This window comes from Corapipo altera, unplaced genomic scaffold (genome assembly GCF_003945725.1).
Source record: "Corapipo altera isolate COAL_440 unplaced genomic scaffold, ASM394572v1 48b, whole genome shotgun sequence".
NCBI classification, from domain to species: Eukaryota; Metazoa; Chordata; class Aves; order Passeriformes; family Pipridae; genus Corapipo; species Corapipo altera.
The window spans coordinates 15,157,432-15,184,783 of NW_020884884.1; the positions used below are offsets into that span (position 1 = coordinate 15,157,432).

The 27,352-nt window shown below is 35.1% G+C and overlaps 1 protein-coding gene across 1 annotated transcript in view; it reads right to left on the reverse strand.

The window, feature by feature from the left end:
• TTC27 (tetratricopeptide repeat domain 27) overlaps positions 1 to 27,352 on the reverse strand; it is a 123,447-nt gene that overhangs the window by 18,377 nt on the left and 77,718 nt on the right. The window contains exons 11-15 of the mRNA XM_027641652.1: positions 15,718 to 15,813; positions 13,467 to 13,589; positions 7,041 to 7,268; positions 1,739 to 1,837; positions 15 to 67 (exon numbers count right to left, since the gene is read on the reverse strand). Of these exons, the coding sequence (XP_027497453.1) occupies positions 15 to 67; positions 1,739 to 1,837; positions 7,041 to 7,268; positions 13,467 to 13,589; positions 15,718 to 15,813 (599 nt within the window). The remainder of the gene's footprint in view (positions 1 to 14; positions 68 to 1,738; positions 1,838 to 7,040; positions 7,269 to 13,466; positions 13,590 to 15,717; positions 15,814 to 27,352) is intronic.

The window sequence follows — 27,352 nt, forward strand, 5'->3', positions numbered from 1 at the left end:
TTTGACGTACTTACTTCTGTTTTAATCTGATATAAGCAGTTGATAAATTGTTCCAGGCCTCAGCATTCTAGAATGATAAAAGAAATACCAAAAAATTTATGCACTTATATTGTGCTTACTTGATAAAAGTATGTAAATTAAACTACTATCAAACATTGATTTTGCTAATCACACACCCTGACACATATTTTCTACAAGGTAGATAAAATATTACATTGAAATACAACTTATTAAAATTGAAATACATAAATAAATATTACTACATCAACAACAATCAGGTATATAATAACCAATTAACTGTCTTGTTGTTGGAATACACTGTTATAACTCACACCAAGTTAGCTATTGCCTTCAGTCTAAACTGCAAACAGGTATCCTCTTCTGGATCTGGTTGAGAAGGTTGGAAAGGTCATTGCTGCCAGCAGCTCATCACTTCTCACTAGCTGGAAGCTACTTACCTGCACCACTCTCTGTTACTGGAAAAAAATGATCTGAATGTCCCCTAATGCATCTCAGGCAAACAGATAAAACCTGCAGAGGTACAAAGATGATTCCTGCCCGTTGCCTTACACTGCTGTAAATGTGAAGCCCCACCATTGAATTCAGCAAAGCGACAACTGGAAGAGATTTGAAGAACAGAACCTGAGCCCGGCATTGAAACACGCTCTGGTACTGAAGGCTATCCTCAGGCTTAAGGAGCACTTAAATCATGCTGGGAAACCTTTCTGAGACTTAATTCATAGAAACGGTCACTACATTGCTGCAGATGACTGTATAAAGATAAATTTCATCTCCATAACTGAGAGTCAGCCCAGCACCCTTTACTCATAAAAGAAATACCACTTAACCCACTGAGAAGTCAGTTGGCTTGGTCAAATGAATACAATTAAATGTAGACCCTAGAGAGACAAATTAATACAATTTTAGTATCTACTTGAAAGTAAATCTACTATACTGAACAAGAAAAAAAATAATCAATATATAAAATAAGAATTCCATTTAAATACAGAGTTGTCTGTATATACATTTTTTCCCCCAAGGAACTTATTTCATTTTATAATAAAGAAAAAAGAATACTCTGTCACCTTTCACTGCTCTCTTATTCACATTCCTCAAGAGAAAAGAATGAATAATAGTTTCTATCACATAGGTGGCATTAACTCTAAGCAAACACCATGCTGGCAGTCAGGCCTTTTGACAGAAGTATTGCCAGTTTATTCCTGAGATATGTTCCAGCTGACACCTCCACTATCGCAATCCACAGTCAAACAGCAATGTATACTTGCACATCCTGCATCCTGAAAAAACAGCTAAGCTCCGTTTCCCCTGTACTCATTAACTATATAGTTACAAATCTATCTGTCACACAACTTATTTGACCTTTTTTTTCCAGAAGAATTTGATTACCGAAAGGACTAGGTATTTTAATTCAATTTTTTATTTTATCTCTCTTTTTAGCTCTCCTCACAACTACTCATTCTCTTTTCTCTGATTTAGTAATTTATGCAAGTATAAAGGAATATTAACATTCACACACTCATATTTGGACAAAGTTAAGTATTGGGCAAGTATTTTTTTGATGCCTCACGACAAAAATATATCCTTCATGCATAAGTTTAATTTATTCAAAGGGCTAAGGCTTAAACAAGTTTTTCGTTATTGCCTTGCTTGTTTATAATGAAAACATCCTTGTTGCTTTTAGATAAACCATCTGAATTGCTTGTTCAAAAGTACATACATCTGGTTCCAATGTCACGCAGCGCTGAAATGCTTTGGCAGCACCTTCGTAGCCCTCTAAAGCAATGTATGCACAGCCCAAGGAAAACCATACACCTAGCTGGAGAGAAAAAAAATGAATGGTCACATATATAACATAGATATTTCTGCATAAAATAAATAATTTTGCCAGGATGAACGCAACTCTTGTCAATTTTACCTGGTCTTCAGCTATAATAGCATTGTACTGGAAAAATAATATCCTATATGCAGATTACAAGAAAACTTTAGGTTCAAGCTTTTAATAAATATGGATAAACAAAGGTTGACTACATAAAGACCTCATAACCATTTGTGAAGTGCTCTTTAATGGTGCATCTTTGTTTAAGAAGAAAGTCATAGCTATTTAGAGCTTTGCATATTTTGTTTTAACTTATGAAAAATCCATATTCACTTTATAGTATTATGATTAGGTTAAATGGTGAACACTAGGAAATGTATTTCAAAGAAATTCCATTTTACAGAAAACATCGCTACTGACCAAACATGAACATTTCAAACTTATGGCTCTATTTGTCAGAATATCAATCTTCTCGAGTTTATAATGCAATGTTTAGACACAGAAATGTACTTAAGCAGTGCCTTGCACAAGGAACAGAACTTTACCAGTTCAATAATCTTGTATTTAAATTCTTTAGCTGTTACAACCAAATACCTCTCATCCACACAGATTCAACCAGGGAGAAGAGTTCAGCACATCCCTTCTCCACTCCCCCTACTCAGGAAGCTGTAGAGAACACAGAGGTCACGTCTCAGCTTCCTTTCCTCCAAACTAGACAAGCCCCAAGTCCTCAGTTGCTCCTCATAAGACATTGCTTTCAGTCAGCCCTTTCACCAGCTTTGTTGCTCTTCCCTGTATGCTTTTAAGGACTTTCACATCCTTCTTAACCTGTGCTCAAGGTGAGACTGCACCAACACTGCATACAGTAGGATAATCAGCTCTTTGGACCTGCTGGTTGTGCTGTGTCTGATGTGCCCCAGGAACACAGTGCCCTCTTGGCTGCCAGGGCTCACTGCTGTCCAGTGGTAGGACATGTGGAAATGGTTTAAAGTTGCTCCAGGGGAGGTTTAGACCATTAGGAAGCATTTTTTTTTACTGAGAGTGGTCGAACACTGGAACAGGTACACTAGAGAGGTGGTTGATGCCCCAAGCCTGCCAGTATTAAACAGGCATTTGGGCAATGCCCTTAAAAACATGCTTTAACTTGGTCAGCCCTGAACTAGATGATCATTGTAGGTCTCTTCCAACTGAAATAGTCTCTTCTACTCTAAATAGTATTAGATAAAAGTATAAGTTACAGCAAAATAAATACGTATTTTCATAGGTCTTTAATAGCAAGTTCCTGATTTCCCACATGGTTAATTCTCAAAGAGTTGCAAATTAAGCATTACTACCTTTTTGAAAAGTTCTGTAATTCAAAAAAATAATTAAATCCTAAGTACATTGACAGAACATTTTCTGACACCATTATGCTCTTTAAATGTATACAGTCAAAACAAACCAGAACATTTTATAAGGTACTGCAAAATTGTTCCAGATAGTACTACCTACTGCAATAAACTCTGCAATTTCTTCATTCTAAATGCCAAGGTAAAAAAAACATAAACAGCTGTTGGAATTTTTTTTTGAGAGGGAAAGAGGTGGGGAAGAGGAAGATGGAAAAACAGGTTACATTAACTCTATATTGCACAACATACTACTTTTCAAGATGTCTTTAATGTTTATATTCTCTTGTGTTTGGGGGACTAGTTCTGATGCAAGCAACTTTGATAATTCAGGTTCTTCTGAGGAAACCATAACAAATATTTAAACACAAAAACATTACCTTAAAAAGTTTTGCAAATCAGGGATTTTACAGAGTTGAAGACAAAGCTGTTGGTTCATATGCAAGGAGCTTTTACCTCTACAAATTAATTGCAAACTCTGCAGGAAACATTTTTGTAGTTCTCTCCAGATTAATTTTCCTATCTCCGAGACCCAACTTAAAATCAGTAATATGATATCTGCTCCTGACCTATCTGCTATAGAATTTAAGTTAATCTGCTTCAAAGCTTACATCCTAGAACACAAACACATGAAATTCATCTGTCAGATCTGGCACCCTGGTGGGCAATCTTAATTATATTGAGAAAAGAACTGAACAAGCTGGAAAATAAAGATATCCTTTTGCTTTTGAGGGTGTACATGGATGGCTCATCCCTAGAGCACATGGATAAATAGGTGAAGATGGGATTGTCAGTTATGTTGGTCTGGGCAAACATGAAAATCTATTTTTCAGTATTGCTTTCATGATCTGTAAACTCATCAATCAAGGAAGAAATTACATATGAAGAGAAAACTATGTTTTTCAAATCTCAGAGGACAAAATTAACAGGAAATAAACTTTTAGTCAATCTCATTTTTTAAGGCTCTTTTATCCATCAAATTTCCAGAAGTGCAGCACTCCCACATGGCTGCTACCTCATTAACTCCCCTTTATCTTCCTTCTAGATCAGTAACATTCTGGACATGAAAAGGGGGGTAGAGACAGGAGCAATCAAGTATGAAATTGAAGGCGAGTTACAACTCTATAGCTCGGGATACAAGTTAAATAGTGCTTGCGTAAAAGGTGAGAGAAAAACAATCACTGCATTTTTTATAATTCTAATGAGTAACAGCAGCACAGTCTCACTTCTGAGCTTGTAATTCCAGAATCTGATTTGACTAAAGCTTCCATCATCTTAATTTTTTTAAGGCTGATGGTGAGCAGCTACATTTCTCAGGAACTGGCTTACTAATGCTTAAGCCTGTCAACTCATTCCTCAAGCAAAAGTTACAGCATGAGAAGAAAGTGAAATGATTCTTTAATTCTACGGAGAAAAGCTATATGAGCAGGTACCTAGCAAAAGTCATACAGTGACTGCAAAGAATGATAAATAATTTTATTTTCTTAATAATTTGAGGCAAGATATTTTGCCTGTGCATGAAGGTTGTGACTGAATGAAAAAAATGCGAGAACTGGACATGATGAAGGAGGAGATGAAAAGTCTCTGGGATGGGAAATAAGTCAAGAAGCTGCATGAGATGCTATGATGCAAACACAAAAAGCATGCAGAAAATGGAATGGGTTGTGCAGATGGAAAAATGCCACATGTAAAGAAATGTAAAGAAAATTTTCTGTATGATCAATTCTGAAGTTAACAGTGTAAAAGAACAACAGAACTGGTATGGATTAAAATTACAGGTCTCAGTAACAAGCAATGTACTGCATCTCAGGATACTTGACTGAAGTGGAGAAGATAACATGCTGGGGGAATATCTGAAGGCTGTGAAAGTAGAAATCCCAGAAAATAAAAGGAGATTCCAATTATTCCACATAGTTTAGTAAATACTATAATGGATGAAATTACAAGAAATTAGATATGAAGCTAGTCAGAAAACAGTATTTACCTTGATCCTTACCAGGATGATCAGATTCAAAATGTTACTACACAAAAGATACTTGTATGTATCTAGATTCACCAGTCCTTCAAAAACAAAGGCAACTCTTTTAATACAGAGGATGTTAAATTTAAGAGCTACTTAAAATGGAAAAGCTATGATAAAAACTAAAAGGGGCAGCTAAAAGAGTAAAGGTCTGCAGAAGACTTGAAACATTTAAGGTCAACACAGTTCAAGGCTTGAGGTCACTACATACAGTCATTCAAAAAGGCTCTAAAAAGACTAGACAATCATAACAATTAAAAACAAAATAAATGAGATTACTAAGAGTAAGAGGACATTTTAAAAGCTGCTGTGCTAGAAAAACGAGAACACACAAAAAGAACAAGTCTGCAGGTTAAATGAAAAAAACATGGTAGCTGGGTATAAAGAACAAACAAAATCACTCACACAAAACCCCAAGATTCATTGCCTTTGATCTACTATAGTAATGAAATGGTATTTTATCATCCCTTAGATATCTGGAAAGGGAGTATGAATTGCTTCCACAATATAAGAAGTACAGTGACTCTTTAATCATATATTTAGGATATAGAATGAACTTCAGCTGGGTTTTTTTGTGGAAAGAATGGTAAGAATTCCCTTTTTATTGGGGAAGGCATGAAGACGGCTTTCATTTTAAGCTTCTTTGGATAGGATACAAAATAAACAAGCATCTCAGCAGAATATTTCTCAGTTTTGAGCCCTGTGGGGCATCTTCTGCAGCCCATTATTATCTGGAAGTCCTCTTGATTTCAGTGAAGTTCCTATCTGAGTAATATATATTTTATTGGCATTTCCTGAGTCTGTAACAAAACCGAAAGACAAAGGAAGCATTTTTGGTCATTCTGGTTTCCATTCTAGAGATGTTTATAACTTAGTTGGAGTTCATTTGAATAAGAGTAGGACTCCGATTCATGTGAATAAAATACATCATTGAAATAAAAAAAAAAGCTTCATGATAAATTATTTGAAAGGCTGGAGGCCTTTAAAATTTTTCTAAAGCAGAAGTCTAGCAAGTTATGTGAAACTCAAAACAGCAGTTTCAGCAGTGTTCTTTGGAGAGCAAAAAGGAGGAATACCCTACTTTTACATGGACCTGGAAATGGCTATGAAGAGCACATTTCTATACATAAAAACCCACAAAGCTAGTTAACATCTCAAGACCTTCCATGGGGTGAACCTTACTGGGGTGGAATATAGTGGCTGAGAAACTGAAACGAGATTACAAAAGATGTCTGCAGAAAAGCTTACAAAGGATCTGTCAAAATAACCAGCTTCATCAAGAGAACTCTTTTGACTGCGGTTTCAGTTTTGACGCATTCCTGTAATAAAAGCTACTGTCATCACAAGTGTAACACAATGCTTTTCAGTGACTCCAGAACAGGACAGACCAGAAAACTTAAAAAGATTTCTGTGAAATACAGAGATCAGAGTTTGTAACTCAAAGCCAATAGACAGAGCAAAGGATAATGTCATTATAGACTGCACAGCGTTCTTCTTGTAACTATTCCGCTTGACACTTGTTCATCATTTATTTGATGGTAATTACTAATTTTCAATGATTTCATCTTTTTGAAATAGAAGAGGTGAACAGGCAAAGATTTAGCTGCATGTAAGGACCTGAATGCAAGGATGTCTTCATTTCATGTTACCTTTTTTGGCCAGGCTTTCAAGTACGCAGTGAAAAATTTGCTAAGAATAGTAATAAGCTCTTATTTTGACAACTGTGCACAGAATTGTCTTTTTAAAAAGTATCATCATTCAAAACTGAACACACTAAAACTAAGCATCATTTCCCAACCTGCATAGGGTTAATCTGTACTGAACGTTCAAAGCACTCCACACATTCCCTGAATTCCCTGTTTCGGAGATGAAGGAGGCCTTTGGAACGCTGGGCGCGGGCGCTGCGGTGCCTGGAGAGCTCCCAGGCCTTGTCGTAATACTGGTGGTCTTTAAGAACATCACCAAGCAAACAATATAATCCTGGTGTTTCCTTTTTCTCTAACTCCCGCCTGAGTATTTCTTCTGCCTGTTAAAGAACAAAGAGAAATCAATTAATAATGAGATTATTTATTTTCAGTTACTTACCTACCTGAGCCGATACTGCTTTAGCACCTTGCAATCATCAGTTGACGATTAAGAAGTAGGGCTAGTGAGGAAATAGTATCTTCATCCAACATAGCATCAAACATGAAGCCTAGACAGAATTTGGTTCCAAACTGATTTTTTACAAAAAAACAACAAAAAAACCACTTCAACATCAACATATTATGATGGCTTTTTGTTTAACACACCAAGGCAAAGTAAACCATAAAAAAAAAGAAGCAGCTTTCTCCTCTTTTTAAATCTTAGGTATGTATTCTGTCCCAAGAGCAAACATCAGTCCTGGACATCAAACCTACACCTACTTCATAGCAATGCAGTATCAGCACCATTAAGGTATCTGCAATCCTAATAGTTTATCAGTTGTGTTTTTTTCATTCCCTAATAAGTACTCTTGCAATGACTCTCATTCCCTTTCCTCTAATTACACTTTTCTGAAAATAGTGATTTCCATTCTATTACATCTAAAGACAAATCCACTGTCATACTGTTGGTTGTAGAAATGCTACTCTTTTACACAAGATGCAGAAGTTATAAATTCATGTAGTTATAGGTTTATCTAGTTTGAGATAAAATATATTCAATATATATACAACATTATGGAAAAGAAGACACAAGCTGTGTCTCCCAGACATCTATTATGGGCTACAACTAACTTTCAAAAGCTCTTTATCTCAGGGCCACCATCTCGTTTTAACAATAAAATTATTGTTTCTCTTCTAAACAAGAGACAATCTGCTTTCTGTGGCTTTTTGAAAAGACAAATACACTGGGACAGATGATCTGTTGTCTAGATTGAACTCTTACCTCAGTCCCCTGCTGCAAAAATGTAACATACATAATTAAGATCAGTATAATTTTTCTATTAGAAAAGATCTACTTGAAACACCTAAACCAAGAAGGATCCAACACAGCCTACCACAGAATTAAAGTTCAACATTGTAACACGAGTCATTCTTCTATCATATCTAGTTTATCTAAAAGGAAACTTGACATCATCTCTGCATATAAATTATTACTGCTTTTCTTATTTCTGTAAGAATTGCTTTCTTTGACCTTCAGAAGAACTCTAGAGAAGCAAAATCTCTTACTCCAATTGGTAAAATTCATCAAACCTGTACAAAAATCATCTTTAGAAAAATGCCCTTTTTTTTACTTTGTTTTGAAATATTTAATGCATAGTAATTTTAGCATCTCATTCTCATTCTTACTACTACTTTTGTTAAATAAAGTAACAGTAAAGCCTACAAATATTTAAAGTGTACAAAAGTGAAGAAGGGATGTATTGTTCAGATTCCTAAAAGAATCTTAAAACTAGCAAAAATGGAATCCCATTAAGGAGAAAATTGGTGGTTGATTATTAGGAAAATAACTTGATGGTAAGTGCTTTTAAGAAAGCCAAAAAAACTATTACTTAATGTTTAAAATTAGCCCAGTCAAAGCTCTAGAAAAATCTCCTCTAACTAGAAGAGTGTACTTACAGAATCATAGAATGGTTTGGGTCAGAAGGGACCTCAAAGATCATCTAGTTCCAACTCCCTTGCCATGGGCAGGGACATCTTACACTAGACCAGGTTGATCAATGCCCCATCCAGCCTGGCCTTGAACACTTCCAGGGACTTGGTTAAAGTGCAGTGTACTCCCTCTTACCTGCCTCCATTAGTTGCTATGACATATTAATAATAGACAGATTATTTTTTTTCTGGAGCAGAGAGAGTTGTGTGCTTTATAATTGCAGTAATCACATTAGGCACCAAAGGATAAGGTGGATTTGTTTCCCCTTCAGATAAAGAAAGAAGAATGAAATGTTGCTGTGTAAACAGGAGATACAAGGTGAAAAGTGCATTGCACGCTGCTTCTTTGCCACTTCCTCTGCAGAGCACTCCTAAGCTCATGTTGCTATTCTGTGGCAATGCCTAGACTGGAAACACAATCATTCACTAACAGTATTTCACATTTAAGAACATAAAAATGTCATGTTCTGGTCTAAGCTTACAAAAATTCATTGCCAACATAAATATTTCAGCATACAGATAAAACAGAGAATTAAATAAGCAGAAGTCTGACTTTTTCTTCATCTGATTAGCTATTCTGATCACCTCTCTGGCATGTTGCAAAGATTTTTATTACTTAAATCTTTAAAGGCTAGTACAAAGTTCATAACTACAAACTAAAAAAAAAACCCAACAAAACAAAACCCTGTACTATAAAAACATTTGTCTTCTGCAAGAACAGATAATACTTTAAAAACAGGTTTATTCTGTTTAGGTTTTTGTGGAAAAAAAAAAATTCCTTTATCCTAACTTTGTAGTAAACTATTTTCAAAAAAGCACATTTGATCTTTGATAAGAACCCTGCTTCTACAAAAACAAATCTTAACAACAAATATTATCAAGAAACATTTTCCACACAGTTCACACAATATACATAAAAATAAATATAGTAATTTATTCTTATCCATTAAACATGCATTAATGATTAATTGGTATATTTTATAACTAAAAGTTATATCTAAATTTAATAAGAATTGATACAAAAAATTATCCATTAAAACATACCTAAAATGAAACCATGAAGATGTATTTATAATACTGCTTTTACAGAACGGTCTGCACCAGAATGGATGGGATTCAATGCTTAGTTCAAATGTCACGTTGATTTAAATATGAGAAAGATTTAGGCGCTTATCTTGCCTTCTGGACTACCATGGTTGGCATGTGAATTGAACTAGCAATGCTTCACAAAAATCTCCACTCATTGAAGAGGGGTCTAGTTTAAATAAAAGGTGGTGCCTTTTTATTACTCACTACACAGACTCCTGGAAACCAAGTTCAAGATTCATCCTCCATTTGGCTTCCCAACCATAAACTTCCACTTGCCATCCCATCCACGTGTTCCCATGATTTTATTTGTTTCCTAAAAGACTCTCCTAGTCTCTCTTCACAGATCTACCAGTTCTATTATTTGTCAATTCATTCCTTTGCTAGTTTTAAGTATTTCCTAAAAAGCTTTCATTTTTTCTGCTTGCACATTATGTAGTTGGCTAACAGAGCAGTAGCATGAAGAAGCAGAAAGATGAGCATGGATAAAGGTAGCGACAGAAAAGGAAAGCTCTTTGGTTTTCATTTTATCTTCCCTGTAGCTTGACCTTGGGCAAGACATTTACTCTTCTTTCTTAGCTTTGTAGTTACATAGAGGAATGCAAATCTGCCTTCTATGACTGTTATGGTATGTAGTGGAAATGAATCCAATTTCTTGAAGAGCTCATGCACTAATAGTACTACTTCACATCTGGGAAGCCATTCCTGAATTTAAAGGTGAGCTTCTGAGATCTTGCCATATTGTGTTTCCTCACTCAAATCTTTTGAGATTATGTGTGTTATGTCATAACACGAAAAATAACCCTGTAGAACGTGGATTGCTGGAGTATGTTGGTCTAAAACCAGACTGCATATCATGATGTATACTCTGATGAGATGAAGGGACAGGGATAGGGCTGAAAATAGTGTTGTAAGATGGAATACCCAGATGATGAAAAAAGGCAGATCTCATGCATCTATCAGAGGTCAGCAGCTACCATGCAATAGAGTTCTTGCCAGGGACAAAGACCTCACTTTAAATGGAAGAACTGAAAATTCACATTTCTGGTTCACCCTTTCTTTAGCAGGGAAATAGTACCATTTTCAGTGTATTATCCATTTCCAGTGAGGTGGAAGAGATCTCTTACACCTTAACCAAATAAAGTTGTATAATGTTAATAATACTCTGGAAATCTCTGGGTTCCGCTCACAACTAAAAGAAGGAAGAGGGACACTTTTCAACACTAGTCCTCACTACACACATGGAGATGTTTCCTTTTGCAACAAGTCTGTTAGCAGAATACAATGAATAAACAATATGAGAAAGCCACAGCAACTATCAACATTCAAATTTTATAATACTTTTTTAGTTCTTTTTCTGTGCCCTGTTTCGCTCATCCCTTGGCACTCTGCTACTCTTCTGTTGACTCATGTTATAATATTAGTTCCTACTAATTTTGTTCAGGTTATGAAACGAGTGAATATAGAGCCATATCTAGTAACAGTAACAAATCCACAAAAAAGTTTGCTAAATGTAGGCGACATCTTACTCTGCAAAATTTGTACTGCTACAGGGTCCTGTTATAACCAAATGAATTATGCATTTTCCAACTGCATCACATGGGGCTTCACATGGTCTTATATATTTGCTCTGTTTCTTTATCAGTGGATAATTCAAAAGTAGGAGGAAAGAAGATATTACTTGGATGTGTAAGTACTCATCAAACACATTGATATTGTTGATATCTGAATGTTTTGTTAGATGTCTCAGTATTTAAATTCAGGTTTCCTACATAAAAGAATTTGTGAGTGAAAAGCATACAGAAGTTTATTAAATAGAGTTTGTTCTTTTGGGTAGATATATGCTAAGCTCATTAATGATATGAACGTCCATTGACCAACATATTGCTCCAGTAGATTTTCATGCATTCCTACAAGAATAACTATCACATTTAAAAACATAAAAACATTTTTGATAAATATAAGCAGTTCACCCTCTGAATGTTTTTGAAAAAGAAGCACAAATAGTCACTCTCCTTGTTGCACAGCTACATGTTTCTAATTTTCTGTCTTTTTTGGTTTGAAGCTCCCTTTCTTCCAGCACTACTGTTATTTAGTACTTACATAGCATTTTCTGTTTTTCAAAGCACAGCACAATCCCTCATTTTGAAAGCATTTCTAAGCAGTTTCCTGTGTCAGATATCCTGTCCTATTCTCTGAGTGCCATTTTCATAACTCCCTAAGGGCAGTTTGTGAATGTAACTGGGACAGAATGCATTTCCAGGAAATGGAAAATATTGACCTCTATTTCTCCACTGTACCGAGAAGATTGTGATATTAACATACTGTCCCCAAGGCATGCATAATGTGACACAGAATTTGCCAGCAAGACATATCTGTCAGTTTATAATGACCAAAATCTAGGCTTTGATACATGACAATTAGAAAAAACGTATGAGACACTCTGCTTTTTTTATATCTCTCTATTCATTAAACTTATGTTAAGCATAGTCTTTGTGCTTATGGTGTCATAAAGGTACACATACATTCATATATTTAATGCTACCATATACAAACAGGGAGAAAGAACAGAAAAAAGAAAAAACATATTTTTGTCTGAAACTGAATATTTCTGAAATCTATATGAATTCTGAAAATGTTGCTTGATAGCTTAAATTCATGTTACAGCCTTTCTGTGTGAGAGGTTGCACCAGAAAACGAGCACAGTTAAAGTTACATACAAGTAGGCATTGCTTCCAGGTATTATTTTCCAGAATCTTCCTACCATTGTTCTAATAGTATCAGAAAAATAATCAACAATAAGAACGTTGATACAGCCTGCTACCAGCATTTTCAAACAGTTATGCCACTGACACTTAGAGTGAGGTGCTGGCTTTACCTTATCTTTGTTTGGCTCTGACCACACATAGTGGTAGCAGTGTTAAAGAAATGATGGAAAAGTTTAGGACAACATCAAAACGGACTTATCAAAATAAAGCCTTTTAATTCTTTTCTCAAATGTTTGATTCTGTAATTTGAATATATTAACATAATAAAGTAATTAAATATATCAAGCACTGATGTTATTCTATTTAAACTGTTTTTAAAAACTACAGTTTGAAATGGAGTAGGAAAGAAAATGAATATCCTCTTCAGCCAAAGTTTCAAGATCCCATCATGAATGACAGCTACAGCCTTCCTGAAATGCCCACACTACACCTTGCTGTCTATCGGTAATACTTCATTTAATTGTCCTTAAACATTTTCAAGAATCACTATCACAGTCTTCTTGCTTCTCAATTTATTTCTTATTTACCAACTTCTGTTTCATGTGGTTATTACTCCAGATAGGTTTTTTGGCATTCACCGGTTATGACAAGTTCATATACCATGTGTCTACTTATCCTAAGCACACTTTGCTCATGATAGGAGCAAAGTGTAGGAGTTGTAGGAGTGTCATTAGTGATGGCTAAACCCTGACAGTCCTTCCTCCTTCAGATGCTATTTCAAGACAGGATCTCAGTTGTATAAAACATTTTTCTTACCTTTCCATGTTGTCCTGCTCTTTCATAGCAGATTACTGTATCTTCCCACATTTCCAGTTCCTCAAATATTTGTAAGGCAGAGCTGGTGCATCCCAGGTCAAAGAGTAAACTTGCAAGCTGACGCTGAAAGATAAGACATTCCAGGTAACTGAAAATAGGTAAGTAAATACTATTTACATTTTAAAAAGTTGTTAGAGGCATTTCTGACATCAACAGCAAGGAGCAAACGGATAATATGGAATTATACTCTTCTGCCCAAAAGAACAATTAAACTTCAAGTTGGAACCTCAGTGTATATACTTCAAAACCCCCCCACCAATTGAATAATAATTGTTGTGATTTGAACAATTTAACAATATAACACAAAAATGGAAATGGGCATGGCAAGAATGAATTGACAGAGATGAATTTCCAGCCCTTAAATGAGGCACACGGCCCATGCGGCTGGAGAACAGCTGCTGCAGGACGTTGGGAATGCTAAGAGTGGGAAACAGAGGCTGAAGTAGGGAACTAAAGCCACTTCTAGCAATGCTTTGTCATAGTAATACATACCTGTGGAAAAAGAGAGAAAGGCTCTGAAACAATTTTGTTCGGTACTTGTGAGAAATCTGTCCCAAGCAGCTACTGCCAAAGGGTGTTAATTTTTTAGCCAAAGCAATATTGTATTTGAGTTCAGGTTCAACTCCCTAGTTGAATTTTCCCCACAGTTAAGCCAGCCTCTTTGTTATTTCAAATTCAGCAATTATTTCAGTGTACTTATGAAAATAAATGAGTTATCTTTTCAATTGAAAAACAAATAAGGCATGATTTCATGACTTAGAAAAGTTGTCTTTGGTCTTTATTTTTAAAGAGGAGATTAAAACTGCAAATAAGTTTTCACTTTTGAAGAAAGGGTAATTTATTTACAATGTATGACATTTTTGCAATTAGGTTTGCAAAAATAAATGGGAGCATCCTGTACAAGGGCAGCTATCTATGCTGCGAGATCCCATACAGTTAACCTCTGCAGCGGTTTTGGTGATCCTGAATGGATTCTCTGAAATTCTCCACAGATGCAATGGACCTCTCTTTATTGACTTGGTTCAGCATCTGTTACAAATCCAAGGAGTTACTATAGGGGAATAGTAACTTGTATTAAAAAAAAAATAAATAAAAAACCAACAACTGGCTATACCTCTTTGATGTAAACATGTAACAAACTCTGAAAACCTGTTTGTTAGCTTGACATTAATCACTTAGGAAAAACCAACATTTGTTAATGTCTAGAACTAAATCTCATTAATGTTTAATTAAATTTACTCAGAGTTAAATTTGGTAAAATATATATAGGCAATGTGTCTTCATTACTATGACTAGAAGACTGCAACCATCTTTCACTATAAATCCCTATTTTAAGCATTTCTATCTTGGGCTTGGAAAACTGGCTTGGACTGAAAATGCCACTCTGACAACTGGAAATGAAAACCACATTTGATAGTTTTACTGGAAGTGTCTGTTGAAAGGTTACGTAGAATAACTTGAGAATGCTTGGAGAAGATATGATTGCTTAAAACAAGATGTGCTGAGATTAGAAATCAAAACCGAATAAAACACCATTAAAAGTAAACAACATGAATACCTTTGGAGGTATGAAATGTAAACAGTTTTCTTGAGTTTGCTAAATACAGAATCATCATATAAGACTTTATTGTGTAGATTTCTGTTCTAGAAAGTCCAGATAAACAATGTAGTTATGGGTAAAAAAAATCCTGTCAGCAATAGTAAAAAAGGGAATGTCTCAAAAAAAGAACAACTCAAGTTGTTCTTCAGTGTACTATTGACTCCTAAATTTGGTTGCTTTCACCATGATCCACTTCCTGAAGTGAACTTTAAAAGAAATAAAGATAAAAGTAACACTATCATTAGTAAACCAGTAATAAATAGTAAGGCAGTGGTAAGATTATTTTAATAGGAGACATGTTGGAAGCTTGTAAGTTTTAGTCTATTATTTATTGGAGGGAAAAGGAAAGTAAAGAAGAATTGCACTAACAATCAATTACTTCTGTGCATGACAGAACAAGACATCTGAAAGGAAAACACTGTACAACTTGATTTCTCTCCTGAAAAAGCTGGTGCGGGTTAGGTTATGTCTTTATTTCTACAGTATTTCAACTCAAGGTCATATCACGCTCTCTTGACTTTGGAGTGATGCAGTATCAAAAATAAGCACCACAGACTTTTAAGAAAAGCTTGAAATGAGATTGTTTCACACCTGTATGGCCCAACGTGGAGGCACCTGACAACAGTAGAAAACCTTCATGCGTTCAGATGCCGATGTACTCGCATTTTCAAACTGGTCTGCAAGTGCCTGTAAACACAAATTATATCCTGATTTAGTATTTACTTAGATTTAATCAACCTAAAAAAATCCCATAAATTCCAAGTATTACAAATTTTAGGCAATCTTTACATACTGGAGAAATTATAATCAAGATAACACTAAATGCCACTAAACTTACACCATAATATGCTACAAGCCTTTTTATTACCCCACGTAAGAAAATATAATAAACATTTATGTAAAAACCCTTTATCATAGGCAATAATAGATAAAAAAAACTTTGAAGATATTCCCATTTCAAAGTGGATGTAACGGGAATAGGAATCAAATTTACAATGTCAAACAAATATACTTGCAGAGTTAAACTGCATCATATATTAAAGTGACTTTGCCTAATGCATTTCAATCCTTTAGCTAGTTTTCCCCTACGATAAAATTGATGTACTTTAGGCATGACATTTCTTATTAAAAAGACAAACATATTATAGTGGACCATGGTTTTGGAAACACAATTCTAATACAGAATAAATTATTGTGACTTGGCATACAATTCAATTCAGGCTATTTATTTTTCTTTTGGTGGAGTTTTGGATTGCTGAAATGTTTTGTTCTGAAGCCCTTTGAAAGAGAATGGTAACTTTCACACAGCAAAACTGCACCACTAAGTTTTTCTCTGAAAACCCACTGTGAAGTGATGCCTTAAGGTCCATCTGGTTTTTTGATTTTTCTAATTTTTCTGAGTTTTATAAGAGGTTATATAGTAGAAGTAGATTTAGAAGCAGCAGCACTTATTCCCTTACCCTTAGCACATTCCCCAATGCTCTAACCCCGATTCCCCATATCAATGTCCCCTGATTTCCAGTAGAAATGTTTAGTCTCTCTTTAAGATAGGCCTCTTCGGTTTGAGGACATCTAATCCTGGCCTGAACCGCAAGAGTAGAGTCAAAAACTGGGTGAATGTGTGCCCCCTGTGCCCCGAAGAAGATGAAGATTGATGAAGAAGGCGTCTCAGAGACCCCAGCCCCAATTCCCAAGGGGCGTGACTGAGGGTGGACCAGGGCAAAAGCCAAAGGGTGGGAGAACCTCGGATTGGACAAGTAGTATTATAAATTGTAACATCGATAACAGAGGGGCACGTGCACATCTTGTAACTTTATGCCTAGGCACAAATTAAATCCTTTCCTTATCTCAGCTTCAAAATTAATTTGCCTTAGTTTTTTCTCCCTGAATTTTCTTTTAGGCATCAAAAGTTATTTAAATCAAAATTCAACAGCAAGAAAAATACAGTATTAAAGAAGGCTATAGCCAGAAAGTTGGTTGGAAATTTTAAGATAAGAGAGAAACTCTCTTCAAATGCCAGTCATCACTAAACTAGCAAATATAAGGCCAGAAGTATAAATAAAAGAATATTAAGCTACTTGCTTTCACATGATTCACTTACCAAAGAGTTGCTTATAACTCAGTCAAAGAATTATAGACGGAGCTAGACAGGTTGTCAGAATTTTCTCAGTTTTCTGTAAGTGAATGCAAAGATTCCCCAGCAAAAGGAAAAAATGTACAAGATCACTTCCCTCTCTCTCTTTCTCTTTCTAAATTCAACTGTTGGCTACCCAATCTATATTAATAATGCTAATGATAGCTGTATAAAATAAATTACATGATTTAAACTGCTAAGCATCTTGTAACTGCTATTGATGTTTATGGGATTTACTAAGTGGTTTCATTCTTTTAATGAGGAAAAAAATCAGAACACGCAGCAATAACCGAGGCTTTAAATCCATGCTTAACCTCCCAATTTTAAATACTAATATTTAAAATATTCAATCTTATTCACGTTCTTTTTCATAAAATTATCTCCAGAGGCCTATTCCTCAAGATTATCCAGAAACCTATGGCAAGAAAATGGCTAAGGTGTATTTGTAGTAAGAAAAAAGACAGACTAACAAAATCACATTCCTTTAAGCAGTTTCAGGCAATCCAAAAGGAGTTAGATTAAAATAAAACTTTTAAAGTAATATTATTTAATTACAGACTTCACTTGAATACAAACTACATAAAAATGATATTTGGCTGTTTTAGTTCTGCTGAAATGTTCTAGTGCTATGCAGAAGCACATTTTTCTACACTCTGTTGCAACAAAAATTAAACTGAAAAATCATCCAATTCCTTGGGGAATTATTTTATGAGACCAGACAAAGTAGTAAAACAAAGTTGAAAAATTCAAAAATAATAACCGCTCTAAGCCTCAGCATAGCCAGAAAATCCTAAATACATCCTGCAGAACAATTTTTTTGAGGAGACCAGGAGATGGAAGGCAAAAAATGTTTTAAGTCAATCAAAATGTTTTGTTCTTGTTTTAGCTTTTTGCCCCCTCTTTTAAATTTCTATTGTTGCAAAAGAAAAACTGAAATTCAAGGAAAAATTTTTTTTGAAAGCAACGTATTTTATTGGAAAATTTGTGGCCATACCTTTTTTACACTTCACAAGCAGAAAAGCCTTATGTAAGTGACATGCTGTAGGAGAATATGACTTAACAAGTAGAATTCTCCCTCTTCCCAAAACAAGTACTCTGTTCAGAGTTCTAACAAAAACTGAAAGTGTAGGTAGAATATATGAATATTATATATGCCTTAAAAAGAGTAAGTGGCAATGAATTTGGAAGCCATTAAAATCCATGGTTTATGCATTCTCTAATAGGTTAAAAAAAAAGCTCTGACAGTTCATCCTACTAATGAAATATAGAAAATAAGTTATTAAAAAATTGAATTCTATGTTTCCGAATATGCTTGAAGAGATAAAATTTGGGTTGTGTAGTGGTAAGAAAATGAGAATCCTAACATTATTGCACAGTTCATATCTAATCATAGAACAATAAATCAATACAATCAACAAGAGAGCACTGCCAAGTGAGCATTCTTTTTCATTAATAACCTTCAACATAAATACCATGTAATAAAAACCCTATGTAAATACAAAATACTTGCAACAGTCAGATGTAAGATTTTGTGCCTTAGTTTAACTTGAGACTCAAACTCCTGCCTTAAAAGTTGTTAAAAAGAAATAGAGCAGAAACTAACTAAAATTCACAACCCTAAATGATACATCAGTTCTTCCATATATAACATTTAAAAACATCTACCATGTCTCTATCCCACCATGTAACACACCCTCTTCCCAAGGCTTGAGCTATCACAGATAACGAATCCTTAAGTCAAAAATCACAGTAGAGAGATACAATTAATCCAGCCTGGAAACAACAAAACCAGATAGTTTTGATGGAATTTTATATTGTTAGCAAAGATCACATTATTGCCACATGAAGGCAGGAAAAGTCATTCTTGAAACTATAATTCCTTCTCCCCACCTCATACTCTGGCACAAGATTAAGCAGTACAATAGGTACTGCCTGTTTGGGATGTTAATTTGAAATTATCACATTAGCATTTTTATTACTTTACTAATCAACCTCAGTCTAATCATTTTCCTAATCAAACTCAGCTGGTTAAAGTTTATGATTAGAGTACATGAAGTTTGTAAAGGATTTTTCCCACTGCAGATGTCATTCCCATACATTCATTGCCATTGTACATCCTTGCTTTGCTTCTATGTTCAATGTACATGTAACATCACTAAGTGGTCCTGATGATAAAATATCAGCTTTGATTTTTGAGTCTGACTGAATTTCAGTCTCTTCATCCACTCCATTATCTTCAGTGGCTGACAGAGTTAGATCTTTTTTTCTTTTTAGCCAGTCCCTATCTCTGCATTTAATCTCTGAAAATACTATTATACCCTCAAGGTTTCTCAGAGTTGTCATTTTCTATGACATAATGCCATTTGATTTTTCAATCTACTTACAGTACAGCTTTTAAATTTGTTATTCATCCAACTGGTCTGAAGTCCCTCCCACAAGATTTTGTCCTGTTTGTTAAAATATAATTTTCATGTCCCTTTTGCATCTGAGGTAAATAAATGGCAGACTTTAACATCCTCCTTTCTATTTTTAATCTGTTTATTCCAGATGAAATAGTTTACTTATTTAAAAAATGCCCCTTACTATGTAAACCTGTAACTATATGCAAACATTTTTCCCATACATTTCTCTTGAAGGATCTCCTGATTCAAGCTTATTTAGGGAAAAATTCACCCCCAAACCAAACAAAAAAGCCCCAAATGCCTGTCTTTTGAAAAAAGCAAGATACTAATTACTTATCAAAAACTTCTTGGAAACAGCATAAGACCTTTTTGCTTGTGCAGCACCTATTTATTTCATCTGGACCTCTCACCTCAAAACCACCGAGGACAGGCCTACTCATATCCAAACCTAACATTGCTAACACTGGTGGCCCCAATAAAACATCTTCCTCAAAACAGTCTTGACTTATAGACCGCATTTTATTCATGCTATTTCAACTCACTTTCTCCCATTTTCATATCAGTAACACACTGCACCAATTTTCCCTTTACCTATGTTTTCCAGCAAGAACATTTCCAGTTTTTGTTTTCTAGTCACAAGTCTTCCATCACATTTCTCTCACCTGCACAACTGCTTATTTCACAGATAGTGTCAGTCATCATAGCTTGTTTATTTTGTTTTCCTGTCTTGTCCCACTGCTAAGCAGCTGTTTCCCACCAACCACACCCGATTTATAAATATTTTACTACTTTAGTACCTGATTACTTGCTATGCATTTACCAGTACCACTATCTCTACCCTTGTTAGCATATTATATTCCCTCATACCTTTTGATTTCTCCTGGTATACTTGACATTCCTCTTTATTTATGGTTTTATAGGCAGGATGATTAGACAAGTTTTTTCTAGTCTTCTGCTTCTCAGTCTAGAGATCTTATCAGCCTGCCAGAACCAATCCCTAGTTAATAGCTCTGGGACTGCAGTGGAGATCGTCCACCAAAGAGTCCTTTCTACATGAAAGCTCACAACAGCCATAAACCACAATGTTTCTCTATCACCTAATCTCAGCCAACATGGTGACTGTAGCATTATCTTGTTCTGCTCTTGTTTTCCTCTAATCAACTCTAAGATGCCTCACTTCTTACCTGTTTTTACCATATCTGAAATGAGTTTAGCTTAATCTATGCCAAAGGAAACTTATACTGTCACGTGTTCCACTTTCCCACTATCGCCATGGTCCAGCATGTACTACCCAACTAGTACCTTAATGCCCAGCAGAGAGAAGAGGAAGAATGGAAAAGTACCTTTCAGGCTTTTCTAACATGTAAACTCCAGACACATTTTCACGATACTCTTGTGATCCTCAGGTCCTTTTTCTTGAATTTCTCCCAAGTCTGGAGACTCCTTCTGAAAATCCCACAGATCAGACTGAATAACCACTCTGCCTAAACAACTGTTCCCATTTTCCTTGACCTTCTTCTATTTCTGTACATTACCTCTGTATGATTTATAAGCAGCAAGTTGATGTCACTACTGCTCATGTATTCTAGCTGTTCTTATAGGTACTTATACAACCTATATACCATTCTAAGTGCCAAAGTAAGGACACCAGCTTCGGGAGTGCCTGGCTGGATCCTGGCTTATGGGTCAGCCACAGAAGTGCCTGATGGCCTGATGACACAGTTGGAATTGTTTGACTGCTTGGAAGAAAGATGTTTGGAGACAAAGGGGCCAAGAGATAAAAACATACATGTAGGAAAAACAATCCTACTGTCTCATCTCATCATTACTATGATTTCTAACAATTTAGCAGGTGTTTAGCCCAAACTGAACTTAGCTCACCTATGTTATTTACTCAAGAATAATGTAGAGGAAAGCTTTGTAAAAATAACAGCAACTACATGTGTAACTCTGGTTGTAGAATTACAAAGTTCTTACTTTATTCATAAGCTTATTTTAAAAATTGTAAATAAATGGGAAAAACCAAAAAGTTCATTTGATTTCCTACCACAGAACCTGGTCTCACAGATAGAGTTCCTACTGCTTAGTATTAATGAAACAAGAAGTGGGCATTTTTAAAGTTTATGCAACAATAAGTTCTTGTGAACCCTGTAATACTTACAGATGTCTGTAAAACTGCCAGAGATACATTGTTAAATTAATTCAAACTTTCACACAGCTTAAGACTTAATTCAAAATGCTTTAAAATATTTACTTCTGGAGGTTGTGATATTAAAATACTTGTTTAACAGAAAACCTAAATAATTCTTGAAACTTTAAAACATTAATTGGCTTTATTATTTTTTAAATTGTCCTCTGTCAAATTACAGTTTCTAATAATAAAGCCTGAAAAATGCTGCACAAGAAAATACTACAGCCCAATTTAATTCGGGATGTATTATGACAGGAACTGTCACAGCCTTTTTCTGCAACAGTACACTCGGAAATACATAAATACAGAAAATTACAAATAAAAGCTGCATTATCCCTGAAGAAAACATATATAAACAGTGTCTAAAATTCAGAAACTGTATACATACTAGAAAACAGGTGACAAATACAGATAATTAAATATGCAGGATTTTCCAAATTTTCTTTCCTGTGAATTAGATCAGATATTCCAAGCTTTTCTAAAGTACTATAACTATTTTAGTACCTTGTGGATATTCAATTGGATCTTCAGTGCATAAACCCCCGTATTTACATTTCAAAAGCAACAATCCCGTTTCAACAGCTCTTTGTCAAACCAAGACCTCCTGCAACCAAGACCACTGGGACAAACTGAGGCATACATAGACTTCTAAAATCCAATGGTCAAAATACTTAAACTACGAGTGAAGCAATGCCAGAAACTACGAAACAATAAAATCAGCTTTCATATAACAATGCAGTGAAGTTTAGCTTAATGGGAGAAAATAATTTCTGGTCTAGCCTAAACCTCATGACAGAAATTATGACCAAATAGTGATTACTTTATTGATTGTCAAATTTATCATCAGAGAAATAGATATAAACCCAGTTCATTTGGACATATTACATTCAACCATTATTCAAAACAGCACTTTGACATTTCAGACAGGACTTTGTTACTTGGAAACTAAAATGACTTAAAGGAAATAATGAGCTATCCTTTTAAAAGCTCACAGACTATATATTTCTGTTAAATGATGAAAGTCTCTGAATAGTCAAGAATTAAGGCATCCAAACACACAACAAAAACTATTAAGCAAGGATGTATTTCAACATCAAGAAGAAACCTCCCACTCATTTATCTAATTTTCAAAGGAGAATTATGACATTAAATACTTGAGAAAATTTATTACAGTGATCACTATTATAAATTATGATTTCTGTTTCATGGAAACTCAAAAAGACCATTTTTCACACTGTGTCAAGATGAAGAGCTCTACTTACTGGAGATTTTACATTATTCACATTCTCATGAGGATAAAAATGTTCTGTGAGAACTCTGCAGTTCAGTGCCTAAAAGGACAAAAATCTTATCCTCTTTTTACACCTCATTAAAATACACGTCTTGGGTTCATTAAAATCTTGTAGCCTTGAAGACTTGTGTTTTTGCTCCCTTTGCAAAGTCATCCTTTCAGTCATTCTTCAATTATTGCTTGTTAGGATTGTCCTCAAATGGTGTGTGCACTTCAACCAACCAGAGGGCCACATATCACACTGTTCCCTAGGAACTAACAAGTAGCTTGAAATTTGTTAAAGCTAACTTAACAGTGTTGTACAGCACTGACTGCCTAATCTGTATTGCAAATGAAGGGTTACAGAGTGCCTGCAACACAGGGATTGCAAAGATGTCTGGATGCTTCACAGAGAGAAGCTAGTAACAAGGTAATGCGACTCTGGAACTATAGAAAAAAGCAGTGCTTGAAACAAAATTAACTGAAACATTCAAGAAGACTTCAGGATGCAAGTTTTCAAAACTAAGTCTATTTGCACTAAAAGAAGTGTTTTAATTACTTTGCTCAATGCTTTGGTAAAAAATTCTTGATTGTATGTAACCACTACACTGAAAGAAATCACAATGTCCAGTGACCCAGGTTATTAGTTTTTTCAAAAAAAGACACAAGAAAATGGCTCCAGTTTCTAGCAGCTTTACATACAGAAGGAAAAGCACAGATTTCTTCTAACTGAAATGAAACCAAAAATTTTCTATGCCTATTATCTCAAATTAGCATAATCCCTTTTTAAACAGCAGACTAATTCCTCAGCTAATACTTTCCTTTTTTTTCCCTCCCACCCTAGACTAGACATGGAAATCTATCTGAGCTGTAAAAACAAGAGGTTCTTGTACTGGATTCAGCACTACTCAACACACAGTAATCTTCTAGTAGCTTATTTTGATGGATTCTTCAGTTAAGGGTGTAAGTACTAATAGCATGCATACAGAACATGGATTCTCCTCTACTATCTCCTATTTCCTTATCCCCCTCAATAGCTAAAGAAACTTGGCATCAGCAATTCCTCACCAAATACTTTAAAGTTTCTGGGCTGAGAAGAATGCCAGTAGAGGTTTTTTCAGGACAGCCATCTCTGTGGTCTCTGCATACAGGGTTGATTTCATTGTTAGCACCCGGCATCAACCTGAGAATAAAACAATATTCTCTCCAAGATAGATTACAACTACAGAATTTTCTAATATGTTTCAAGTTTGATGCATTTAAGGCTCTTATTCCCTTTAAAAGCATAACCAAGTTAACTTCTTTAAAACAAAGGTTGTGTCCATTTTTCAGCAAAGGAGGAACTTGCTTGTCAGCTAAGCTCTGATTGTTCTTCCACCAGGAACCATCTGTTCTGTTGTACTGTGATCTTTCCTACCATATACCAGACACTTACATTTTGCTTATGGTAAATTGTGCAACAGTGTGTGTATATATACACAAGCAATTAAAAAAAAAAAGAGGCACTGTCTATAAGTAGCAGAAAAGGCCTCACTCAAGCTTAATCGCAAAACATAAATAAACATACTAGAAATAAATATTACAAAAAACCATTTATATATGGGAAAAATTTAGAACTTAGGAATTAGATGGTCATTTCTGAAGAATGCAAACAACAAATACTTAAAGAATTTTAGAGTAAATGTTCTTAAGACCTTGTTATTAATTGCAAGCATCCAAATGTTTTCAGCTTGCTCCTACCTAATGTAGTCATCAGATGGTATTTGGTTACACAAATAGATTAATCAAAGAAAAAAACACAGCACAAACCAAAATGCACTGATGTAAGTTAGTGAATTTTTTTACTGGCAGTCACACCATGTATAATTTGTTCATGTTACTAAGGTTTCCTTAGATTCCCGGAAAGAGGAAAAAGAATATTATCTACTCTTATCTAGACACCTATAACCTGAAACCATAGATATTCAGCTGCTTTAATTGCTCTTTTTCCAGTAATAGAAATAGTCAATTTATATAAATATATTTTTTTTTATACCTGCAAAATGTTCTTTTACTGATAACTGTTTTTCAAATATTTTCATACTGTTGAAAAGTCTCAAGAACATCTTTAATTATTTAGTGAAGGGGACAGGAGTATGAAGAGAAATTCCGTTACTTTTGTCCTGAATTGAATCACAATGTCTCAGATAACATCTTGGGACACCCACTGTTTTCTCACAAAAAAAATATCTTTTTCCTAAGAATAGCTTCCCTATACAGTGAAACCTTGCCCGATACCCAGTAGTTTCTGTTGAAAAATTACTTGGCAGGAAATACACATTCTTCCAGTAGCTGAGCCTGACCCAGCAACCATACAGTGTATGATGGTAAGTCCATTAGAAATATGACACACAGGCAAAGTGTTTAAACTTTAGCTATCTCAAAGAAAGGTAGTCACATATAAAGAAGAAGTCTGTTTTCAATATATGCATTTTCTTGAAAGACATCCAATCCAGTTCTTCACATGTTCCTGGAAAGTTCTCTATATATCCGGGAAAAACAAACGGCCCCCTTATCATTCTCTGTTAATGATTGATCTACTCACCAAAGAGAAAAAATAAACATCTTCAGCAACAACTGGTTTGAAATCAGTTCAATTTCCAGTGAAAATGAAAACACTTTAAATGCATTAAATATTGCATGCCTGATTGTATGACATATTAAAATAGAAGCATATCAAGCTACCCTGAAGACTCAGTTCTTTTTAAAAAAGGAGAAATCCACAAAAACACAGTTCTTTCCACAATCATATAGCAGTCTTTGGTGTAGCATGTTTGGTACACAACCAATTAAAAAACTAGACCAAAATAGAATTTTCATTCAGCTGGACAAAGTCTTATAGTCTGTGCTGGTCACTCACACCAAACAGGTTGAGAGACAGAGACTGGACAACAAAGGATCTTCTTCTTCACAAAAGGACTGGACTCAGCACACTAAAAACCTTGCCCAACAAAACCAGAGGTTGTAGAAACAAAGGGACATCAGTGCAATATGTACATCATTTAATCTGTTAACAGTCTTCAATTACTTAGCTGAGGACAATCAGCTGCAAGTTCTAATAGTACCAATCTTGCACTGGAGGCAATTTTCTTGCAGATCTTCAGGAGGAGGTAGCAGGATGCTGCCAAAGCAACAGCACTTTGCTTTCAGTCACCCTGAACTATTTGAAGTACTCTAACCTGAGCCAGAGGAAGAGTACTAAAGGACAAATTAACTCTTCTACTGTCAGCTGCCACCACCTAGTTTCTGCTACCCTTTTTTTCCAGGGGAGAGAAGAACATGAGCCAGCAATCTGCTGGGCTCTGGCCATTCATTCAACCCTCAGCCTGCACTCCTCATGGAGAACCAGACGGAAGAAGGCAGAGTTCAGACCAGAGGAAATGGTAAGATGCAGCTTGGGAGCTCCTCAAACAGTTTAAGATCGCACTATAATTTGGCACTTTAGATCTTTTAAGTGTCTGAACTTGCAACATTATTAATGGCCTCAGCTTGCGTGCATTTCACACAGAGGAAAACAGAAAAAAGCAGAAATGTTCTGTGGTAGAATCATTTACTACATGTTTCTATTTCTAGGCAACTTCAATGTTTGCACAGATCAGTATCTGGAAAAATGGGCAGGTATAGCATGTCAATGTGCATAACAGCTACAAACAATAATATTTATGCCATTTAAAAATCTAGTTCAGGCATGGTAGGTCATATTGCTTACAAAAACATCTCTGCATCTGTCAGAATGCTCAAGTCTTATCACAAAAATACAGCACTATCATTTACAATATTGAGACAGTAACACTATGAAGAAACCAGATAACCACAAAAGCAAATGGAAATACTGAAAAGAGCCAATATCTTATCATTATAGAACTCTCCATACATCAGTCCAAGTGATTATTTGAATCAATGGCCCTTAAATCGGTTTGGAAAGTTCAGAAGCCAAATATATTCCTCAATTCATAACTATAATTGGAACAAGAACTAAATTAGTTGAATTGGGCCAGAAAAATCAGTTCTCCTACATCCAGCACACACTATAGCAAAATTTGGCTCTAATACAATAGTTTCTAATCAACTGATTCTTTACATAGTGGATTCCCCAAATTTTCTAACTCTGAACATTTAGAAACCACAACAGTCACCATATTAAATATATTTTTTTTAACCATCCAACCGGCCTGATCTATGAGAAATAG